Here is a 22,419-nt window from a genome sequence, read left to right as displayed (position 1 = left end):
GCTGTTTCATCAACAGCCCATTATTTATTATGGAAGGCATTTTTTCTCCGAATACTCAGGAGAGGAGGGGGGTTGGGAGTCACTCAGTCTCCACAGAGTGTGAACCCAATTATGCCACCTCCTTCACTTGTCCCACTCAAAATCAAAGCAGTTTGCTCAAAGCCACATCCCAAGCTTTTCTAACTATGTCAGTCACAGATATAAGCATGTAATATCCTGAATAGAGTGTGATGATTTTTTTTTTTTTTTTTTACAAAATAAAATAATCAATCAGTGACTAATTTATGAAGTGCACTTAATTGTTCGCGGGCGCCTGTTGATATCAACCACTTGCTGCTGCGGTTTGAGGACAGGAGGTAAACAGCTTCATTCAGCAGCTTGCCTCTCGCATTCTGCTTCCCAGCTCAGTGTGATATGACTTTGATTGTCTACTCGCAATTTACCCAGCAACTGCCAGCTCTCTGTCTTCGCCACATCTCATACAGACCTTTTCTTAGATCTCAATGGATTGCCTAGCAACCTTTTTCCTCAGCACAAATACCAATCTGTGCACTCAGCAGCTCATGGTGACCAATATAATTATTATGCAAGGGAGACTAACTCGAGACGTAACACCTTTAGAAACAATGCAGTAATTGAAATCCCTAAACACATATACAACAGTGGTTGAACATTTAATAGAAACTTAATGTGTTATTATACCTCCATTCATTTTGAGAACATGTCATTCCTTTCACTGAAGCGGCGAGTTAGTGCTATGCTACAGGTGTCCTCCTTCTTCTTATAGCTTAATAAAAGATGTGGGAAGCTGTCAACCTAAAGTGTATTATGTAGTAGAGGAATATAAGGAATGTTTTTAGTAAAAATCCTTGAAGCAAGTACATCCGATTGCCTGTCATCTTATCTGCAGCTGAATGTGAAACTAGATTAACTACATGTATGGGACGGTGCCTGATGGAGGATTTTCACATTATATAGCACATGCCGCGGCTATAATCCCAAAGCGAGCATGTGTCTGGTAAAGTGAGTGGCATTCAGCCTTTAATACAATCCAAACAGCACAACACCAGCTTAACTAGGGCTCTATTTATCATAATTGATTTGTATTTTCAACACTGAATGTGGCATTGAGGGAGATGGATTCTGAAAGTATTTAAATAGCAGCAATTGACTATGCATTATCCTGCTTTCAGGTCTCAGCTCCGAGAGCAGAGGCAGTGGCTGAAACAGCTGCGGCTCCAGCCCGTGATTTTAAACTTAACTTCATTGTTTATTATTTGAAAGGAAGCCGTGCATTTTCCTTTCACCGCGGCTACGAAATGTGCTTTCACTCAAGCATCATCCTGCATTAACCCTGTTTTTAAGGCGTCAACATGTCTTTTCCCAATTGTGCTTTGTTGAAGCCCCATTGTGTACAGGAAATCTGTGGAATCAAGGAAAAGCCTGTGTTGCTTATTGGATTTAGATATTAAATCTTCTTCCAATAACACTGACATCCTCATGAGAATTGCTTATTATTATTTCAAGTAATGAAGATGTATTTTTTATTAGGATTTTGTTTCTGCATAACCAGATGACAATGGCTAAGGGACTGTACAGACATGATTGGGGGAGAGAGGAGGATGGAAACAGGAGGGTATTGTTAGGGCAGTCAGAGCAGGGGAGAATATTTCTTTCGTTTCTCATCCTCAGGTCATACTTTATTTGAACCTTCCTTCCCAATATAGGTAATAGTTACATGAATTATTTCATTAAATGGATAGCTTGTGCCATAGTTTATAAAGATGCACTCTGCCACAGAGGACAACAAAAGCTTGTTTGTTTTAATGATGTATCTATTATGACATGAATTTCAGATGGAGGAGGAAGTGATAAGTCCATATACTGTGCAGATTGAATAACTAGAGATTGACTACATAAAAAGGTTGGATGAACCTGCACGCACCAGCAATGGTCTGAAAACTCAAATTGGATATGAGTCATGCAAAATGAAGAAAAGCAAGTTTTTCCACCACTTTGCCCAATTTGCCCAATGTGGACATGATCATCATTAAAAATGACGCCGTCTTCCAGACCTTCTAACATTAAATGAGCCTAGAGGACTAAAGCTATTTTTTGGGGGGGGCTGGGTCCACATATTGAAACCAAAGCATTATTGAACTACCTCTATCTTATTTTTGTCCAAGTGAATAGATGCCCATGAGAATTGCTGGTTTTAGGGCCACGTGGCAATCGCACCAAGCACTGGCCCCTACGGCAATAGCTGCAATAGTGCTTCGCCCCAAGCACTATTGTTATACTGTGGATTTTTTCTTCTTCCTCTTCTGGACACAATTTCGTCCCGCTAACCAGTTAGTGTGGAAACCAGTAAGGACACAACACAAGCCTTTAATCTTTCTGTTGTCTTACGCCAGTGTTTACTTGTACTGTTTAAGGTTGAGCTGCCAGCCGTTGTGAGAAATAAAGCATGACGCGGTCCGAGCCGCAATATAACGACCACCGGTGTTCGACTGGTCCCTCCTCCGCCCTTCGTCATCATAAACAACACAATGCAGAGTCCCAGGGTGTGGAGAGGCTCATCCCACACGGGCCGGGTTACAAATACATTACATTACTGGCTATGCGTCTGGACTACACTATTGTTTTGTTTTCTCAAGATCTCGAATTAATTATATCGTTATCTTGGGAAAACAACTGTCGTTTTTTTTCAAGTAAAGCAGCAATGTCCTTATAATGAAGCCCCAGGTCAAAATATAGCCGAACTAACTCCTGTAATGTCATTTTCATACAGAAACAAGCTGCAATGCAGAGGGTGTTCTTACAGACACCATGCGCGCATGCAATATGCATCTCGTGCTCACGAGAAAAGTATCTCGTGCTCACGAGAAACTATCTCGTGCTCACGAGAAAGTATCTCGTGAGCACGAGAAATGTTTCTCTTGCTCACGAGATACCAAAGTTTTTTTTTATTTTCACCATGTCCCTTTAGGGGCTCCGTACAGGCCCCCTCAACACCCTAATCATTTCACTAAACAGTGAGACTGCTGAGTACATTACTGGGTTATACACATAGACTGTATGTGTATAACTGTGGTTATACAGGGATAGGTATCTCTTCCTATCACATTGAAGAGTTATACGCTTTTCTAAAATAGTTTTAATTTGTAAAATGGTAGCTGAATATGAATGTGGGAGTCATAAAAGTCTTCCCTTCAAAAGCATCCCTGATTAATACAACTTTGAAAGGAGACAAACAGAGGAATGAGTCATCGGGGGCGTTATAAAGTGGCCACACCTTTGACTCTGAAATGCATCAGGAAAGTAGTCGATTGCCTCGTGATTCAAGAGACAGTTTAAAAATAAACTAGCAGCACCAGTGTCATAGTGAGCTTGTGAGATGGTAAAGGTAATCTCAAAGTGTGGGCATAGCAGCAGTGTAACTCCCCGGGGAAATCAAGAGCTTTCACAGCTGCCCTGCCCGCCAGCAGCTGCAACACAACTCTAAAATGACACAGCAAACGGACGAAGACAGACAGAAACTTGAGCTTGACCTTAAATTGAAATACTTCAAACACGGCATAAACTTGTGGGTGAGACAAAGCCGCATGTTTCCAGATAAATACACCGCTGCCTGAAGTGCAGCTGAACATGAAAGCGTGTCTAGCTTTCACCCTGCGAGTTTGATATGCACCGTACATCTGTTAAGAGTTTTGAAAAAGTAAATATTCCCACTTGTTTTGTGTTATGCCAACCGTTCTGCATTCATGAGAAGAATATAGGTTAGACTATGCCAAGAGCAAAAACATCTGGCCCAATTTTATTGGATTTTGAGATAATTTAAGTAAACAAGAGTGCAGAGTTACTGTATTTGAATCACAAAGTCGTTTGGAGAGAAGTCGTTAAGTACATAAAATGAAGGAGCTGTTGTGACTTTTTACACTTCTTCTACCCTTTAGTGTATTGTTCTTTTATGAGTCGTATAAATGTAGAAAGCTCGGTCTATGATGCCCCGAATCCCACAGAAATAAGATCACTGGATGAAATCAATGGAACAGAATGAGGGATGAGAGGATTTTAAGCCCACATAATATAAAGTGTTACATTGTCTGGCTTACTTTGACAGCTCCGAAGAGGGAGAAAATAGCTTGTGTCTGCTTTCCAAAAAAAGTGCCAACAGATTGTCAGAAAGACCAATATGTTGTCCAAATAGATAAAATGTCAAGTCCATAACCAACCGAAAAACATCTCTTGCTATTATCTCGACACTTTTCAGTTCTAGAAATTAACCCTGTGATAGAATTGGATATAAATAACAGTCGGTGAACCTCCATAAGGTGCACAGAGCTTATTGGATAAAAAACTTTGACATGCATGCACAAAATCGTACAGCTTTCTATTTTTTGTTTTCAGGCTATTTCAGTCGGTTCTTTATTACAGGTGAATCATTTCAAGGCTTCAGATGACAGCATTTCTTGATTAGAAAAGTTTTTCCACATCCCCAAAATCATCTTGCGACCCATAAAATCACAGAGCATCCCTCCTGTTTTAAGCAAACTCCAGAATGAAAAATATCTTGCACTCCTCTTGTGTTTCTATGAGTCACACAGACGTGCCGTGGGTTATAATTATTTTTCCTGTTTTGAGTATAAAGTTGTAGAGACAGAACTGCTCAAGAAGTGGTTATCGAGCATCATGAGTCATCAGCCAGTTAGTGTAAAATGCATATGAACACATACTGTAGGTCTAAATGCTTTTTTGTTGCATCTGCTGCTCCTTTCCTGTCCCGGTTCTCTCACCCAGCTTTTCTGAACACTTGAAGTGAGTGCAGTATGTGCAATCTATCAGTATCGTTAAACTGTTCCGTGTGTGCAGCTACAGAGCAGTAAATCCTCCAGCAGCGTGAATCTATCATGTGTCAGAACGTGTTGTCATAAGCAGATATATTTTCTGCACTGCCTTTTTTTTTCTCTTCATTTTTACAGAGGAACACAAGGCGGAGCATTTACAAAATGTCTGTTATTGAGGAATCATTGAAAATATGACATACAAGTGTGCAATTGTACACAATCAATGCGTCATTCATTTGCGATTATGTTGTTGGATGACTGATTTTATACAATCAGCTTCAAAATACTCAGATTACAGCTTATGCATGACTGGAGATGGACACGTGTTTGATAATGTTCTTGAAATATGACAGAATATTGTACATCTCTGGACATATTATTTCCCCTCCCACCCCCAAAAAACAAACCAGGTAATAGAAGAAAATTAACATTTCTATTAAAAAAATGTCATAAAAAGCAAATATATATTAAATATATTTCTTTCTATATACTTCTAGGGACAATTTCATTTATCTCACAAGCATTCTGTTTGACCGAATCAATACTCAGTGATGTAGAATTGACCGCTTGCTAAGCCCTGCCCATCAAGTTACTGTGTCTATGCCTGTCAAGCACTCTGTTCTCGTACAGCACAATGAAACAATTTTACCCTCAAAATTAATTGGTGTGGTACACAAAATAAGCTTCTTATTTCTAGCTGGTGACTATAAATAGTCCCAGCTGATTGTATCACCTGCAGCTCCTAGCTAATTAAGCTTTAAATTAAACATTTGCCCCATGAATTGCGAAATGTGGCTAAGTAATGAAATGTTCCTTGGTTTTTGTTTGGAAATATCCAAGCGGTAACCTCCAGGCCTGAAAACTAGAGCCAACCATAGACTGTATATAAATAATGGACATAGTCACCGTGACGTCATCCATTGGTTTGTGGCCCGTTGGAAGCCTCGAGTTCAGCGTTACACTCATTGCCATCTTGCGTCGCCATCTTGTTTCTCGATATGGGGAGCAGACCATATTTGGACTGTGGAGGAGCGAGAGGGATCTGACGACACTGACTACACGCCTCTCTACACCAGCAACCCGACTGAGCGAAGCCACTGCTAATTCATGTTAGCATTAACTGGAGCATTAACTGGGATGTTAGTTTCGGCTAGCAAAAAACAAAAACAAAATGTATGTTACTGACCTCAGAAAACTGAACAGTGACTCCTTGGAGTGTCTGTTAGTCCAACCAAACACTAAACAAGACATTTTACTGAACAAAACGTTCAAATAAACTGTCATTAAGTGGAATACAGTGTGAAAGGGTCAAAGTTATGAGACCAAATCGGTAAACGTCCTCTTTTCTATCTATATAATGTTATATATAACTTTATTGACACATTGCCATGGATACGCATTGCTCTGCTTCTCTCCTGATGACTCGATCAAATGTAGCCACGCCCCAAATCATATGATTCTTTATCTTCTATTTTCTTCTAAATGGGGCCATTATTAGAACTATTAACATCAAATTGTCTTGAAGAAGATTTTTTTACTCGTGATTGACACTATAGTGTTGTCCTAAAAAAAAATTCTGAGGTAATAAATCAAGCAAGAAGTTTTCTCATTTTGCACTGAAATGATTTTGTTTGCAGCCAAACTTAGCACTCCCTACTGGAATTTTCGGTAGAAGGCACTTCCTGGTTTGCCTCCAAGCTCAGACACGGAGATTGCCGCCTGGAGCCAATGCGGAAATGCCTCATATGTTAAAACATTTCTCACTTGATTTATTACCTCAGTAAACATTTTTCTAATTTTTCTTTACTGCCTCAATCACTAAACTGAAGTATGTTTCAGTTCATGCTAACCTTTAAAAATAATGCTTAAGGGTGCGTCTACCTTGTAATTAACAGGTGGCTACCACGGTGTTATCCAGTTTGGATGTTGTGACCTGTGACCCTTTCAGTTCATAAAATTCGATTGTAGCATTTTCATGGCTTAAATATATACTGTTCACCGGTAAGATGTACTTTAAGACACTCTAAGGAGCTGAATGGTCATTTTTGTACCTTGCTAACCGAGCTAGCTTGCTATCTTAGCACTAGCAGATAACTTGGCTCCCAAAAAACAAGATGGCAACAGCAAAAATGCCAAAGCTTAAGGCTTCAAAACAGCAGCTAAAAAAAATACATCCACACAGTTGATGGAAATAACGCTGTAGGCAACTGTAGAAAACTGAAGCTAGACAGGCCTGCTGCACTTTTTTATGGTTGCTTAACTATGACTGGACAATTGCTGTTCAGGGGACTGGTTTAACTAACGGTCAATTCCAAGCTGAAAAATGTTAACCAATTATATTACATTTTCATGGCACACTATTTGTGTGTAAAGAACATTGAGCTGCTGTATATTAATACCCATACCTTAATTAGGTATTGTTTTGTAACATAAAAGTCCATGAGGCGAGTTCAGAGAGTGGAGTATACTGTATTACGTCAGATAACGGTCACACACAGTCACAGGGGGAGAGAAAAGCAAGTGAAAGTTACCATTGTGGTCTTGATCACTAAAGGCAAAAACCAGACACATAGATTATTAAGCAGTCTTGCCTTAAGTGCTGTGCTCTTCGGTCTTAACCACCGTTGGTTGGGTTGACACGGCTGATCTTGATGAATGACACTGTTACTGGTAATTTACCACAGTTTATTTACCATATATTATAATGTAACATCTTGTAAAAAGCACACACATGTAGATATATGAGTGCACAATCAGATACATGGCTGAAGAACAAATTTCAAAAACAGAAACCCATTAACTACAAGAGCGATTTAAATGGATGGTGAAAAGTAAATATCTGAACCTCCCAGTGCACCGAGATCTGGTGTTTATTTTTCATCTGTTTATTTCTCAGCTCGATTAAATTAATTATAACGTGATCAACATCCCAAATAATTATAGGAAATCAAAAATCACCATGTAAATTATACTTACTGCCGGCAAGATGTGAAGGCTGTACATTTTATATGACAATTACTGTCCGTTATTTTCTGACTTGCTCCCCTCGTCTTGGGTAATTTCATTTGGGTGGCTCATTTCTCGAGATGGAAAACGCCACAGGGACGTGAGTTAGAGAGAGACCTCTGACTGACAGCGTGATCAGAAAAAGCAGCAGAAAGCCTTTTAGCTTGGCTGATCTTTCATTTGTTCTGCTACTCAATTGCTTATCATGCTGTTTCCCTGCTCTGTTAATAGTATTTTGCATTTGATTACTTTACCTGACGCAGCAGAGAGGTGCCCGGATGAGGAGCAGTAGAGGAAATATATTTAAGAAGATTAACAAATCATTAAATTATTAGCCTTAATGCTCCTCAAGAGGCAGAGCAGAACGTGGAAAAGTCATGCTGCTGTTCAGCCTCCTTTGCTAATTGAGGACATTTGGGGTCAGGTAGGTCAGAAGCTCACTAATCAATACTGCTGCACCCCTTTTATTTCCACTGAGAAATATTTTCATTTTCATTACCCTGGGTCCAAGATGCTCTGCAGTAGATTAATTGTCTCCTTTGCTTCTTTACCAGTCCCAGTTCCCTCCCACACAGCCTTGTGTTTCATGTGAGTGGTCCACTGACTCTGTGCAGCAGACATACAGTAGTTTGGACACAGAGCCTCACAGTGTACACAGCTCACTGGTGGAGGGAGTGGGTCTGGGGGCAAGGCAGCACAGGCTCAGAAGGGAGGGGAGCCATTAGGCCCGGGCGGTACTTGGCTGGCCTCGGACCTCCCAGTGCCTGAGTTGGGGGCTCCATGCCCACGTTGAGGTGCAGTGACAGGTGGGCATGGCAGTAATCCAGAACCGACTGCTCACACCTGTACAACGTCAGAGCACTCAGCTGCCGCGGTATCTAGACAGAAACAGAGAGCAGGGAAAGGAAAAAGAGAGAGAAAAAGAGATCCACGCGTAAGCTTTGTAAATCAAGCCAAAACAGCCTCCGTTTCAAAAATTCTATCTGGTCTCAGAATATTTGGAATTGGCTTAATTTACTTCATGCAGTCGTGGCACAGCGCTGTCATTAATGCAGCCTTGGCCGCTGATACTGTGCGCGCCCCAAGACCTGAAATCTGTGGCGCTCAAACACCCACTTTCAGCTGGAGTGATTTATATGCAAGATGAAAGCCTTAAGCAAGAGTGCACACATATTTTCTGCCCTCTTTTAAATGGAGTCAAGGCTCCATTTAGAAGAGAGTGCTTATTACATTACAAGCACTTTGCTGATTCAAAGACCCCTCTTAGTTTTACGTGTTAGTGTGGTTTGAATTATGTCAATTAGATGGAATAAAGCTGCATCATGGCCTGTGCGATATTGATATTAATATTCTAATCGGTATTAATGCGTTCACACAAAATATGAATGCACTCATGCATCATGAAATGCACAAAGCAACATAGTAGTGTATAGAAACAATCACATGAGTCAGATAACGCAGAACACATGCAGCAGTTGAATGCACTGTAGTGAAGTTCACCTCCACATGGAGATACGTACTGCCATTCCAAAGCTCGGAATAACTGTTGTTTTTCTTCTTTCTTTTAATTATGCCTATTTTTGAGAGGAAAGCAGTATAATTGCTTGCATTGACAGCAAATATGCCATTTACATTTGATATAGTTTTGGCCCTAAAATAAGAATAATTTCATAATAGTTTTCCAGTCATGAAAAGTGTAAATGGCCCTTAAGGCTAATACACACAAGAAAAGAGAAATGTGTTCGTTTTCTAAAGGTGGCAAGAACAAGAACGAAGTTAGTTCTGGCTAGGACTTTTCAGACTTCACAAGAAACTCAAGTGCAGAACTCCTGGGAAGTCTTCAAAGGGCCCTCTCATTGCAGCACACGTCAAATACAAATTTCTGACCAATCAAACGATAGTTGTCTGACACCACACAAGAAAGAAGTTCTGCCCAGATGAGAAATTTGTTCTCCCTACCCAGGGCTGAAGGAACAATATTCTCTGTTCTTGCAGAGTATGTCATTTTTAGCCACATCAGGGCTGCAAGATTTTGAAAAAATCCCTAATTGCTATTATTTTGATTGACATTGCAATTGAAGGCAATGATCATTTTTTGCATTATTATTCTCATTGTCATTGAAAAATATATTGAAAATGATCATGGTGTGATGCTATGTGATGATCTGTACCAAACAAGCAAAGATTGTATCTCATGGGTGTAGATTACTTAATTCAGTATGTTATTTTGACATGTATTTTGCCTTTAATTAATATTTCTGCTCCTGCAATTTGGTTATTGTGGATTTGATTACATTTTAATTAATTGTGCAGCCATAAACTAAAGTAGTGCAATTGGGCTCTAAATATTTTAGGAAGCTCTCTGCAGCCTACTCAGCAGTTAGATTGACTAGGTTTAAACATTATTTGTCAGTCCACAGTGTTCATCTGATATTCCCTAATCCAATTCCAATTGTGCTAACACTTGACTAACCTTTTATTTATATTGTGATTCTATTGTAAAGGATAGCTTTTAAGGCAATATGCTGTTGATTTTAGTGTATTAAAGCAACACATCCTTCAACCAATCCTCCAATACGACCCAGAGTTTTCCTAAATAAGTGCCCCTGCCAGTAGCAGGAGATCAACATGTCTTCATACCTAAGCATAATGTTGGTAGTTTTAAACATGTAGTTAATGCTATGAAATGGTTGCAGTTTGGTTAGGTTTAGGCAACAGAACTACTTGGTTAGACGAAGGAAAAGATGATGATTTGGGATAAGATAAGCAGTTACTTCACTTATGTACATGGCATTGTTACCCCTGGGACATAGAATATGACGTTTAGTTACGTTAGTTACGTCAAGTTAAAATGAGTCAACATTGTCTTTTAGTTTTAACATGGAACGTGACAGTTGTTTCCTGGATCATAGTTGTTTGTCCACGTTGACTCCCTTTCTACTGTGTTACTGACTTTCTCCTTTGCTCCTGTCATAATCACTAAGGCCACTAGATGTATTGCTATCTATTGCCTCCTAACAATAGACATAAATATGGGTCATAAAAAATATGAAAAAATTGTTTTTTGGGGGGAGTCTCTGTTAAAGGCATCTCTGTGCACTTCACACTAAAACGGGAATCTTTTCCAACTATATGTGCACATGTTTTGACGCTAAGCTTCCAATTTTGTTCACCACTGACTGGTGATATCTTATATTCTTATTCAACTCGTGCTCTGAGGTATCTTTGTCTCTTTCTGCCCTTTCAACTGTCAGTCTGGTTGACCCACTGCACAGCATTTTGTTCTCCATGTACAAAACAAACCTGAATACGAAACAACATCTATTTGTAAAGAGTATTTTCCACAGCCTAAAAGCATGAAAGACCATTGAAAAGACAGACTAGTCCTCTCAACCATGTTGTGTGTGTGTGTGTGTGTGTGTGTGTGTGTGTGTGTGTTCTGAAATAAGCTTTTGTAGCAGAAGATTAAAAACTTCTGATGGGCAGTATTTCTAAGCAATATCACACCAGAGGTAGTGATGCTGTTCTGTATATCATAATGGCTGTAATCCGGTTATAGGCACGAGGCTGCAGACTGATGATATACTGTACGACATAACGACCTCGAGTGTCACATTACTTTTATACAACAGTTCTGCAAGAGCCTTTTATTAATGAGTGACAACAGATTACAGATATATTTGTAAGTTTAATCATTTATTTGGGTCCACCAACAAGAATCATTCCGTAACTGCTGGGACTGAACTGTTGCCTAGCAACAAAAACATTTGCCTGTAATTTGTATAGGTCTACACAATACCATGGGCAACCTACTTTGTTTCATGTGCATTTATCTGTATGTTTCCATTTATTGTGCAACCAGTGACCAGTGTCGCTTTGGGGCATCATGAACAGCTGATCAGACAGTAATGTTATGTTGCTCAATTGTGTCCTGCACTCTTTTAGCTTGGTCTTAACAGACTGGATGCTGGTGTTTATATTTTCCAGACCTTCCCCAAGTCTGAAAGCAGTTCAAAGCCCAGACATTACCTTTCAGTGTTAGCATTTTTGATCTTCTCTCATTAGTCTAGGTTGGCTGATGAGACTGTGGTAATTCTCCACAGTCATATAGGTATCGTCTAATGACCATTCATGATTTAGATTAAATGTTGATTGTGGAAATATATTATTCATATAAATATATACAGTGCTGTGCAAACGTTTTAGGCATGTGTGGGAAAAAATGCTGTAAAATAAGAATGCTTTAAAAAATAGAAATGTCAATAGTTATCAATTAACAAAATGCAAAGTGAGTGAATAGAAGAAAAATATAAATCAATCTGTGACCAGCATAAATTCTTCTAGGCATTTTTTCTATACCTGCCTAAGACTTTTGCACAGTACTCTATGTAAGTATATTTTATATATATTTGTGGTTCAAAGTTGGTTTCAACCGAAGATAAAGTTAGATAACAACTATAAATAAAATATCTGAACTTTTAAGAGGACAAAGGTGGATACAGAGGTGAGATATCAGCAGTTACAATGGAGGGAACTGGGCAATCCTGAAACTCAGTATATTTAACCTACGTATGCAGTGCCTTTTGTCACTAAGTCATGTATCCAAAGTCAGTTTTAGGCTAACTACATTTCTGTAAGTTAAGCTAAAGAATTTGACACAATTTAACTTGTGTTGTAGTAAAATGTGGGTAATTCAGAAAGATAATTTTTTTTGCCATTAAAGCCCAAATTTAGTGGCCTCTCACACATTCTAATGCCACTATTCTATCATATATACTCCAAATCATTGATCTTGAAATAAGGAGTTTGCCTTCCTGATTGTGAAGTAGATAATTATTATAAGGGAGAATAAGGCTTATTTTATGTTTATTTAAGGCATCATATTTAGAAAGTATTCTTGCAAATTCTGTGTTGGATTCTGTTAACATTTCAATGTGCTCTATTTTAGAAAGCTGCCTTTAGCTGCCTGTGCCGCTGCAGCCAGCACAGTGCTGCTTAAGGTGCTGAGAATGGTCCAGCTGCTGCTGCTAAACAAGTTAGTTAGTTTAGCACATTTTCTCTGTTACCCCTATGCATTTCTTCTCCTTTCTTATTTTAAGTCTGTGGTGTGACTGATTGATTGACTGACAGCGGATGGGCCTCCTGACTCCATGACATTAAACTCACACTAAACTGGCGTCCGTGTCCGAAAGAGAGAAGAGAGCGGGTGCACGCACACGTACATAAGACAGAAAGTGTGCTCTGGTCTAGTGGGCCGATACTGGTGGTCAAAAATGTTAAAATGAGAACTTTGATAGAGCTGTGCCCCGCTGGGGATTCTACACCCCTGCTCTATTAGGGGTTTTCGACCAGGGGCCGGTGCTAGTCGGTTCGGAGCCGGTGCTCGCGTGGTTCGCAGTAAGTTAGGGCCACGGGGCAATCGCACCGAGCACTGGTCCCATACAGCAATAGCTGTTTTCTGTTATACTGTGGATTTTTTCTTCTTCCTCTTCCGGACGCAATTTCGTCCCGCTACTAGTCCTACAACTTGAAGATTTGCAGGACAAATTATATATCAAAACGTGCGGTTTGATCGAGATCGGTGTGCTATTACTTTTCTCTACAGAATATGAATTTTTTGCGACGTCAGTCGCGAAAAACTGCCCAAAATTTTGCATTGAAATGAATGGGATGGCCGGAAAAAAAATGAGTGGAAAAGAACAATAATTGGAGATTTTTAAACGTCTACTTCTCCGGCATAATTTTACCTAGAGACTCCATTTAAACTTTAATTAGTAGACACAAGTCTTGTGTATCGGTGTATTAATCCACGTTTCAATAGGTCATTGTTTTTTATCAATCCCTGTTCAATGACCATGATCATTTTTGTAGAAATTCTGAGATTATAATGGGTGTGTATTGCACACCCATTATAATCTCGTATAATGGGTGTAGAGGGAGAGGGAGAGAAAAAATTGTCAAAAAATAAATTTGAAAACTGCGCTCCAGGCCGCAAATTCCACTCTACAGAAATAATTTATACATAGAAACGTAGGAAAATTTGTCTTCTCACTCACAATCCTCTGGTAAAGCTGTCAGAGTTATAGTTTGGGCGTAGGACGCACAGATGCGCCACCAACACCTCATTGGCTCCCATATTAAAAACGCAAGAAGATTTCTGAAAAAGGGAGATGTAACAGTTTTTTTAGATCGCTCTAACAAAGTTATTTTCTTTTTTTTTTGTCTTTTTCTTAAAAAAAAAACAAACATATGTAGACGTTCAGGAAGAACTTAGGACGCTCAAAGTGAAGTCGGATCAATGATAGGTATTATGGTTTTGCCAAAAATGCTTTCTGTTCGAGGCCAGAAATTCCAGTCTGTCCACCTCTGATACGGAACATTGGCAGCTGGTGTTAGTTAATTCTGTTGATTGCTCTGCTCTGATTGCCTTTGATCTTTGATGTGATTACAGTTACTGATACACGCACACACACATGCGCGTAAGCGCGCACACTCCTCACACATGCATACACATGCTTCAAACACACACACACACACACACACACACACATTTTGAGGTTAAAGGGCATAGTTTGAAATCTCTGAAGAATCTCATCATAGTGTACACACACCGGCAGTAGCCCCCGTGGCCCTTTCAGAATTTCCCCAGAGGAAATTTTCTAGTTTAACTTGTGAACCAGCTCATAACCTGTTTGCTTTTCCACAGGCTCTAGTGCAACGTCATTGCATTACTGCTAATGTCTGTAAATATATAGTTTAATAACAATGGCAGACTACATGTTTCTACAACACATTGCTCATCTTGATCACTATGTACGCTGAATACATTCTTATTAACACTGAATGTAAAATGTTAATGTTTGGCTTTGTTGTAAGCTAACGCTAGCGGGCTAGTGCTGGCCCTATTGCCTGCTAGCGATAGCCCCTGAGGTTAACCTGCTAGCCCATATCAATCACATTGCAGGTAACAATTTAAATAAATTAATGATACACGTTTTAGTTGGTCTCAACGGCACTGAGTTGGTCTTGCTAGCCCACTAATACATACACGCTATCAATCGCCAGCTAACATTAGCACAATATCGATTGGCCGCAAATGCTAGCACGCTAGTGCTGGCCCGTTTGGTGTCTTTCAACAGCACCGAGTTGGTCTTGTCTGTATGTAGCGTTTGCGGTTCAAGACCAGCAAAGAGTTGGTGCTGCTGTGGAACCAGTTTTACCAGCTGGGAGCTGGCTCTTTGGCGGTGGAAAACCAAAGAACAGTTCCCAGTTGGTCATGGCCGGGCACAGGGCACTGGCTGGGAACCCAGAGACGGTGGATAAAGCCTATTTGTCATAGAATGTCTCTTGTCCAATCAAATTACTTTGTTTGGAACTGACTGTTCTAAGCAATGAATTATTCCCATTTTTCAAACATTGAGCAGCATATTTAATAAACATAATGTCACAGCTATTGTTGTTTATTATTTGTTCCACCATTCGTACCAATTCTACTGTGAAACACACGACAAGCTGCAGGTTTTAAAGCGCTGCTTGGAAAATCAGCATAATATGAGATGTGGGCAGAACATCTATTGTAAAATATGTTGTATTGGATTATAGTATTGACTCACAAAAGGGTTTACTTAAAGCTCATTTGATGCAGAAATGGCTTTTGGATTTAGGTTTTCCTCTGTATCTGTTAGGTCAAGTTTCACAGTGCCATCACCATTCAGACCCTTGAATTTAAAATTGCAGCTTTCAAAAGGTTATGTTTTCCTTTCCGGAAATGATCCGGCTGTTTGCTCTCCGCTTTAATAGGAAGATTAGTTCAAAACACTCTATTGTCTATTTCAACAGCTGAACTTTGCACACTACTTCAGAGGCCTTGATAAAAAATTCATGAACAACAATGCTCCGAATGCAAAATGAGCCGAGCAGGGAGGGGGTCTGTGTCTGGGGGTTCTCTGTGCAAATTATCAAGGGGAAAGGCTACAATGTGGACTTGTTTTGTCCAATTATTGCAACAGACAGAGTCAAACATATAAGCGAGTCAATATGAATTTGGTCGGTTGACTGGTTGAACTAATAGCCATCTCTCTCCATGTACAGTTGGAAGCAAGCTTACAACCTTTGTCTCTTCAGCATCTCCTGCCTCTCTTGTTTAACTTCCACACTGCCAGTTTATCTCGGCCCAAATACAAAGGGGCCATAAAATAAACTGAGCTGCAGTTACTGAGACAATAAAAGGCTTTTCTACCTTTCCTCTACAGATCTGTCAATACATAAATAAATACACCTTTTAGAAAGGTATAGTGCCATTATGATATAGATCCAGACAGCATAAAAAGAACTAAAATAACCCTTGACCCTCTGATGCCCGGGCAGTTCAAGGACTTTTTTTGTTCCTGTCACATTTTATTTACTGTGGCCTTGTTTTTCACTGCAGTATATAAGTATATATAACCTCTATGGAAACAGCACAATCATGGCTAAAAGTAGGCAGAACTTATAAAATGACTTGTGTTCAGAATAATACACCATAATGCCATAAATCTTAAAAAAAAAAAAAAAAAAAAAAATATATATCCATCGATCCATCCATTCTCGTCCGCTTATCCGGGGCCGGGTCGCGGGGGCAGCAGGATAAGCAGGGCATTCCAGGCGCCCCTCTCCCCAGCCACAACATCCAGCTCCTCCTGGGGGACCCCGAGGTGTTCCCAGGCCAGGCGAGAGATATAATCCCTCCACCATGTTCTGGGTCTTCCCCGGGGCCTCCTACCAGTTGGACGTGCCCGGAACACCTCTAACGGGAGGCGCCCGGGAGGCATCCTTACCAGATGCCCAAACCACCTCAACTGGCTCCCACACACACACACACACACACACACACACACACACACACACACACACATAAAATTTTTTTCCCAAGTAACCACTTGATAACTGGTGTTATTTTGCCGGGTGTTTTTTGTTAAAGAAAACATGCTTTTCAAACCCGCTGTTAGGTATTAAACAGTTATGAGGAATCATAATGCCTTTGTTTAGGAATAAAATTGCTTTCTGGGTTTGTGAAGGATTTTTATGCAATTTAAAATAGTCATATGAGAAAGTAAAATTTTAACAACTGCAATGCAAAGCTTTGAGATCACGGTCAGGTTATTTCTGCTGCTTGTCGAACCAACAGTATAAATCTTGGTGGCACTGTGCGGATTGATTTAAACCTTCTCAAAGAACTTGACACAAGTAGCTCCTCATTTTTTATCATTATGTTCAGTCTGCAGCAAATACATCAATGTCAAGGTTTTTGTATCTGTTTGCAATTTGCTGTTTGAAATCAGACCTTTTTAGACTCAAAGAGGTGAAAAATGCTTTATGTATGTGATACACATGAACCATGACATTTACCAAATGACATGGCAGAGTTGCCGAACTATGCCGATGTCAAAGTCGTTTTTCTGCTCATGCATGAGAAACTGTGTGATGCAACATGTGAGGTATTGCCTTGGCTTGGACTTTGTGCTGTAACATTATGACATCTCTATGCAATAAGTTCATGAACTGAAAACACATTTCCAACTTTTTTTGAATTTAGATTTGTATGCTACCAATCAAACCCTTTGACATGGAGGGATACACACATAGACTCAAATAAAAAACATACTCCCCCCTCCAGCAAGTTTGGTGGTTAAAAAACAACCACACTGTATCACGACCTTTTACTATTTTTTTTATTGCCTCCTCCTCAAACACTTCAGTTGGTTGCTGCCTTTTCTAGCACTTTGCTTGAACTGTCACCTCCTGCAGCTTACAGAAAGTGCTCTCTTACTTTGCAAGTTGCAGTTACTTTTTTTATTAACATGGAGCCGCTTACCATGAAATACACTATAATTTCTATTTCATGGGTTCTCTAATTTTTGTTAGGCCCTTCTCAGTATTTTTCATTGAAAGCCAAGGGTGGTATATCTAACTTTACCCTCTTAAATGCTGTAAAGTGGAACTGAAACAGAAACATTTGACTTCAGATCAGCCCTCTATTGCAACACTTCACAAATATATTACATTATATGAATTCATTACAGTGTTTTACGGACACTACAGAGTAAAGAGAGATAGAAACATCACTGACTTTCTAACTCTTCAATACTCATCATTGAGAATGTGTTTCAGTAAGTGAAGCAGTGGGATATGAAATAGCAAGTAGCTGAAACTGGGATTTCACACATACAGTATGAATCCTGCTAATGATATTTCTCTGTTCGGCTGTATATTTTGGCACGCTTTCCTATTTTCTAAACAGGCGTGGACAATGAAATCAGCCTTCTGTGTTAAGGTGGAGGAGTCTTGTTTCAGGTACCAGTGAGATAAAAATGTGACTGACAGGTAGTCCAGTTTAAGTTACATTGGTGAATTTAAAGCTGTTTTTAGTTATATACTAATAACAGCATGCTAACATGCTGATGTTTAGCAGGTTTAATGTTTACAATGGTCACCATCTTAGTTTAGGTTTTGGTGTACTACCCCAAGATTTTTCAGTAGCCTCATTTGGCCAAAAATCTCTGGGCGTGCCACTGATGCAAACATTGGCTAATTGGTACTCAACACAAACCAAAATGGCTGAGGCTGTTGGGAATATCATCAGTTCTGCAGGTATTCGGTCATAAACATATTCGATAAATAAAAACTGGAAAAAGGAATGGTCAAAGAATCAATAAAATTCAAGTTGAAATTCATCTTGACTTGAACATGATGTGTACATGGCAATACATCCAGTGGTATAACCTCTACAAACAGCACATTAATGCAGAATTTGGTATTTTGTTTGTAGTCAATTTATAGTCTGAGTAGAAAACAGTAGTAGACAAGTTCAACTGTCATCAATTGATCTGTGGGGGCCGGGTTTAAGGACAGAGGGTGTCGCAACATGTACAGTCTGTAAAGACCCTTGAGGCAAATCTGTGATTTGTGATTTTGGGCTATATAAATAAAATTGAGTTGACTTGTGGCCCACACTGCAAATTATTTGTTTCTTACCAAGATAAGAAACTTAGATTTAGAAGTGTTAGATAATTTATCTTGTTTTAAGAGTTAATTTCTTATTTTAAGTGTTCAACATTTTCTAGATTTAACAATCTTAATTCAAGACATCTTGTAAAGTTAAATTATCTGTCCATGCAGCAAGATAATTTCCCTCAGATTTAATGTTTTTATCTTTTGCAGTGCAAGAGGCTGATCCATTTGTCCCAAAACCTCCTTTTCTCTAAAGTCAATTATTTTTTTCCCATCTCACTTCCACTAAAGTGCCAGGTTATCCAGAGAGGTCGCTAAGATGAGCTAACAGCATTCGTAACACTATTCATATGACACATTAAATGTGCCAGGCAACCACTAGCTTTCTGCAAGTTGTCATTCCTAACCTGACAGAAGCTTGTTAGGGAGTTCTGACATTTGCTAATGGTAGGCTATGACATTATACTCAAAACAAGAAATGTGAACCTTGTAGTGGTGCTCAAGGAAAAATCAGTAGAATTCACCCATTGATATCTGTACCAAATGCCCTTGCAATCTATCCACATGTCAAGATATTTCAGTTTTGATCAAATTGATGGACATACCAACCGGACAACCAGCATTACCGGTCAAGAAAACTTTAACAAAATCTAGTAAACCAACTAAAAAATAATGAGGACTGAAGCAGCTCTAATGTGTCTGTTTGTATTTTTGGGACAGTATGTGGGTCTAGTTATTAGAAAAAACAGCTATCTGGTAACCAAAAGGTCACATTTTTAATTTCAACAGTATCATAATTTCTTTTAATTATCCCACCAATTATTATGTCAACTCCAGTGTTATTGTAAAAAGATTTCAAACAGCTTTTCTAACTTAGTATGAGCCTCTTGGGACAAGCGCGTCCACTAATTACTAAAATACAAAATGTCAAAACAAAGTCAATTAACTTAATGCCAGCTCTTTTCATGAGTGTGATGAAGAGTCGATACAATTGAGAGTCATTAAATTGGAATTAATGTTGTTTTATATTATCATTCCACAGGTCAACAAAACATTGTATTGCATTTTTTAACATTCACACTGAGCTTCCCCCTCCTCATTTCTCCATGAGTGAGATAAATATCTGCATAAAACAAGCTCAGTTTCATGTCTTAGCATAGAAGAAAAGAATAAAAAGCCTTTTTGGCCAACTGAGCTGAGTGAGCATTCAGGTTTAATCAGGAATATTGAGGAAACGTTGGCTGTTATGGTTGGAGCTCTTAGAGAGGTGAGTCATTGGCTAGCATAGCTTGGCGAGCTGCCAGCTGAGCTGCTTAGGGCTGAACGCTGCATACAGTGGGATTTTTCCTGAGGCATGAACACCATCTTTCCTCAACTTTAATGGCTCAGGAAGTCCTTTCCAATCTGGTTGTGCGCAACACAAGCGGATAAAAATAAGATGAATTCAAATCTCTTGATTACAATAGCTATCTAAGAATAGCCTTGTTTCCACTTGACAAGTGTAAGTCGTTATTCATTGAGTCCCTGGCTACTGGCCAAGGTAATAAAGTGGGCATCTGGCATCAGCCCGATCTTGTCCTCGCTTATGTTAACTGTTTAAACTTTAGCTCAACCTGTTTATCCTAAAGTGAATTTAAAGAAAACAGAATACACTGAGTGTCCTGCTACCTGTGGAAAGCACTCCTCTAGCTCAGGTGCAGTATTGAAGTGGTGGAACTGTGGAAACACAGGTGCATCTCAATACATTATAAAATCATGAAAAAGTCAATTTCCATTAGTTCAAGTCAAATAGCCCCAACCAAGTACTGAGTGCATATATATGGACATACTTTTCAGAGGCCAACATTTTCATATTAAACATACTTTTGTAACATTATATATTTTTTTGAGACACTGGATTTTAGGTCTTCATTAAATGTATGCCATAATCAATATAATTAGAAGAACTGAAATAAATTAAGACATCAACTTTCCTATGATATTCTAATTTATTGAAATGCACATGTACTCCACTACAAGTGAAAGTCCTGCATATGAAACCTTACTTAAGTAAAATTACAAAAGTATCAGCATCAAAATGTACTTAAAGTATCAAAAGTCATTATCATTATCATTATACAGAATGTTCCCACTAACAGATTGTTATACATATTCTAGTTATAGTCTGGGATTATTTATATAATACATTATTTAAGCAGCATGTTGATGCTAATTTCAACAACTTAATTTTTAACTACTGTTAATAATTATTTCATTAATAAGACTGGCTTATCATTAATAAGACTGCCTAATCATTAATAAGACTGCCCAATCATTTAAAACTGATCACATTTTTCAAATTTAAATTTTGACCTGAAGAGTAATGGAAAATGTTAAATAGTGGGGTAGGAGTATAAAATTGTACCTACGTTGAGTAAATGTATCACCACTGCTGTATGTGTAATACATTTATGTCTGAGCTTAATACATCCCATTTCAATTTCATGATAGATTTCTTTTTTTGGTTCTTGCTCTCAGTTAGAATAACTCTCTGTTTATCACTGGAGGCCTCTAGAGTTTAAAGTGATAAGAAATTATCTTCTCAATTGGTCTGGGAATTGTTTTAGGCTTCAAGTAGCAACAGCTATTAGTGGAAACAATGGGGCTCTTTATAAAATTTTATTTCAGTGTAGTTGTAGTGATAAAAAAAGGAGGAAGAATGTTATTGTTAGGGCAAAACAAAAGTGATAAAATATAAATGACAAAAGCATAAAACATGTGCGGGTGAAATGAAGGAAGTTGGAAAAAAGGCCTGATGCAGAAAGAGAAATCACAGGAGACACGACAGTGTGGTTTTAATACAGTTTTGAGTCTCAGCAAAACATAAGCATTGAAATCCTCACCCCAGGCAATATGACAAATTATTCCCTACCAGTTACAGAGGCCATTTCCGACCGCAGTGCCATTTCAACTTTTCTGTGTGGCACACACAGTCATTTTGTAATATTAACGTTGTCTGGCTATTCTGGTGGGTTAATAAAAACACTAGATCCAGCTACACAGAGAGCAATTTAAAAACATACATAAAAGAAAATAGAAGAGATTTTGGAAAATATGCTTAATTTATTTCTTGCCGAGAGCTCAATGAGAAGATTCCATTCTAAACGTTCAAATGTTACTGGACCAAAACAAGTCATTTTATAAAAATAAGAATTATCCACTGATTTACAGGCATCTTTTTCCCAATGTAAGTCTCTGGGATAAAAGTATTTTTGGCCCCAATGGCATCACGCAACTGACCCAGAAGTTATAATCCCGCGGTTTGGCCCTTTCCAGAAATCAACTTCAAAGCCTAGTGCTCTTCCTGTGGGCTTCGTACAGGAACTTCAGATCTGAGGTCGCTTTCACATATAAGTGTGGTGGACTCGGTGTGATTCAGTGGTGAAGTTGCAACATTGTTGCATTTTTTATTTGCTTTGCTTTGCTTTCACACTGTGCTTTATTGAGTGCACGAAGCATTGTAAACAAATGTCCCGCTGTTGACGCTGTCCTTGTGAGGGGAAGAGCGGACACATTTTCAAAGCAAGTCACAGATTTT

General features: G+C 39.0%; 1 protein-coding gene across 2 annotated transcripts in view; it reads right to left on the bottom strand.

Moving 5' to 3' along the window:
• Nucleotides 1-7,300: 7,300 nt before the first annotated feature.
• LOC131975434 (leucine-rich repeat transmembrane neuronal protein 4) overlaps nt 7,301-22,419 on the bottom strand; it is a 55,985-nt gene continuing 40,866 nt past the window's right edge. The window contains exon 3 of one of the 2 annotated variants that reach the window (XM_059338121.1): nt 7,301-8,731. In XM_059338121.1, the coding sequence (XP_059194104.1) occupies nt 8,513-8,731 (219 nt within the window). In that variant the 3' untranslated portion in view covers nt 7,301-8,512. The remainder of the gene's footprint in view (nt 8,732-22,419) is intronic. The other variant, XM_059338122.1, reaches the window with a different exon arrangement.

This window comes from Centropristis striata, chromosome 7, assembly GCF_030273125.1.
Source record: "Centropristis striata isolate RG_2023a ecotype Rhode Island chromosome 7, C.striata_1.0, whole genome shotgun sequence".
Taxonomy (NCBI): domain Eukaryota; kingdom Metazoa; phylum Chordata; class Actinopteri; order Perciformes; family Serranidae; genus Centropristis; species Centropristis striata.
Note: the sequence above shows the minus strand (reverse complement) of the source record. Positions and strands in the feature narration are given on the sequence as shown.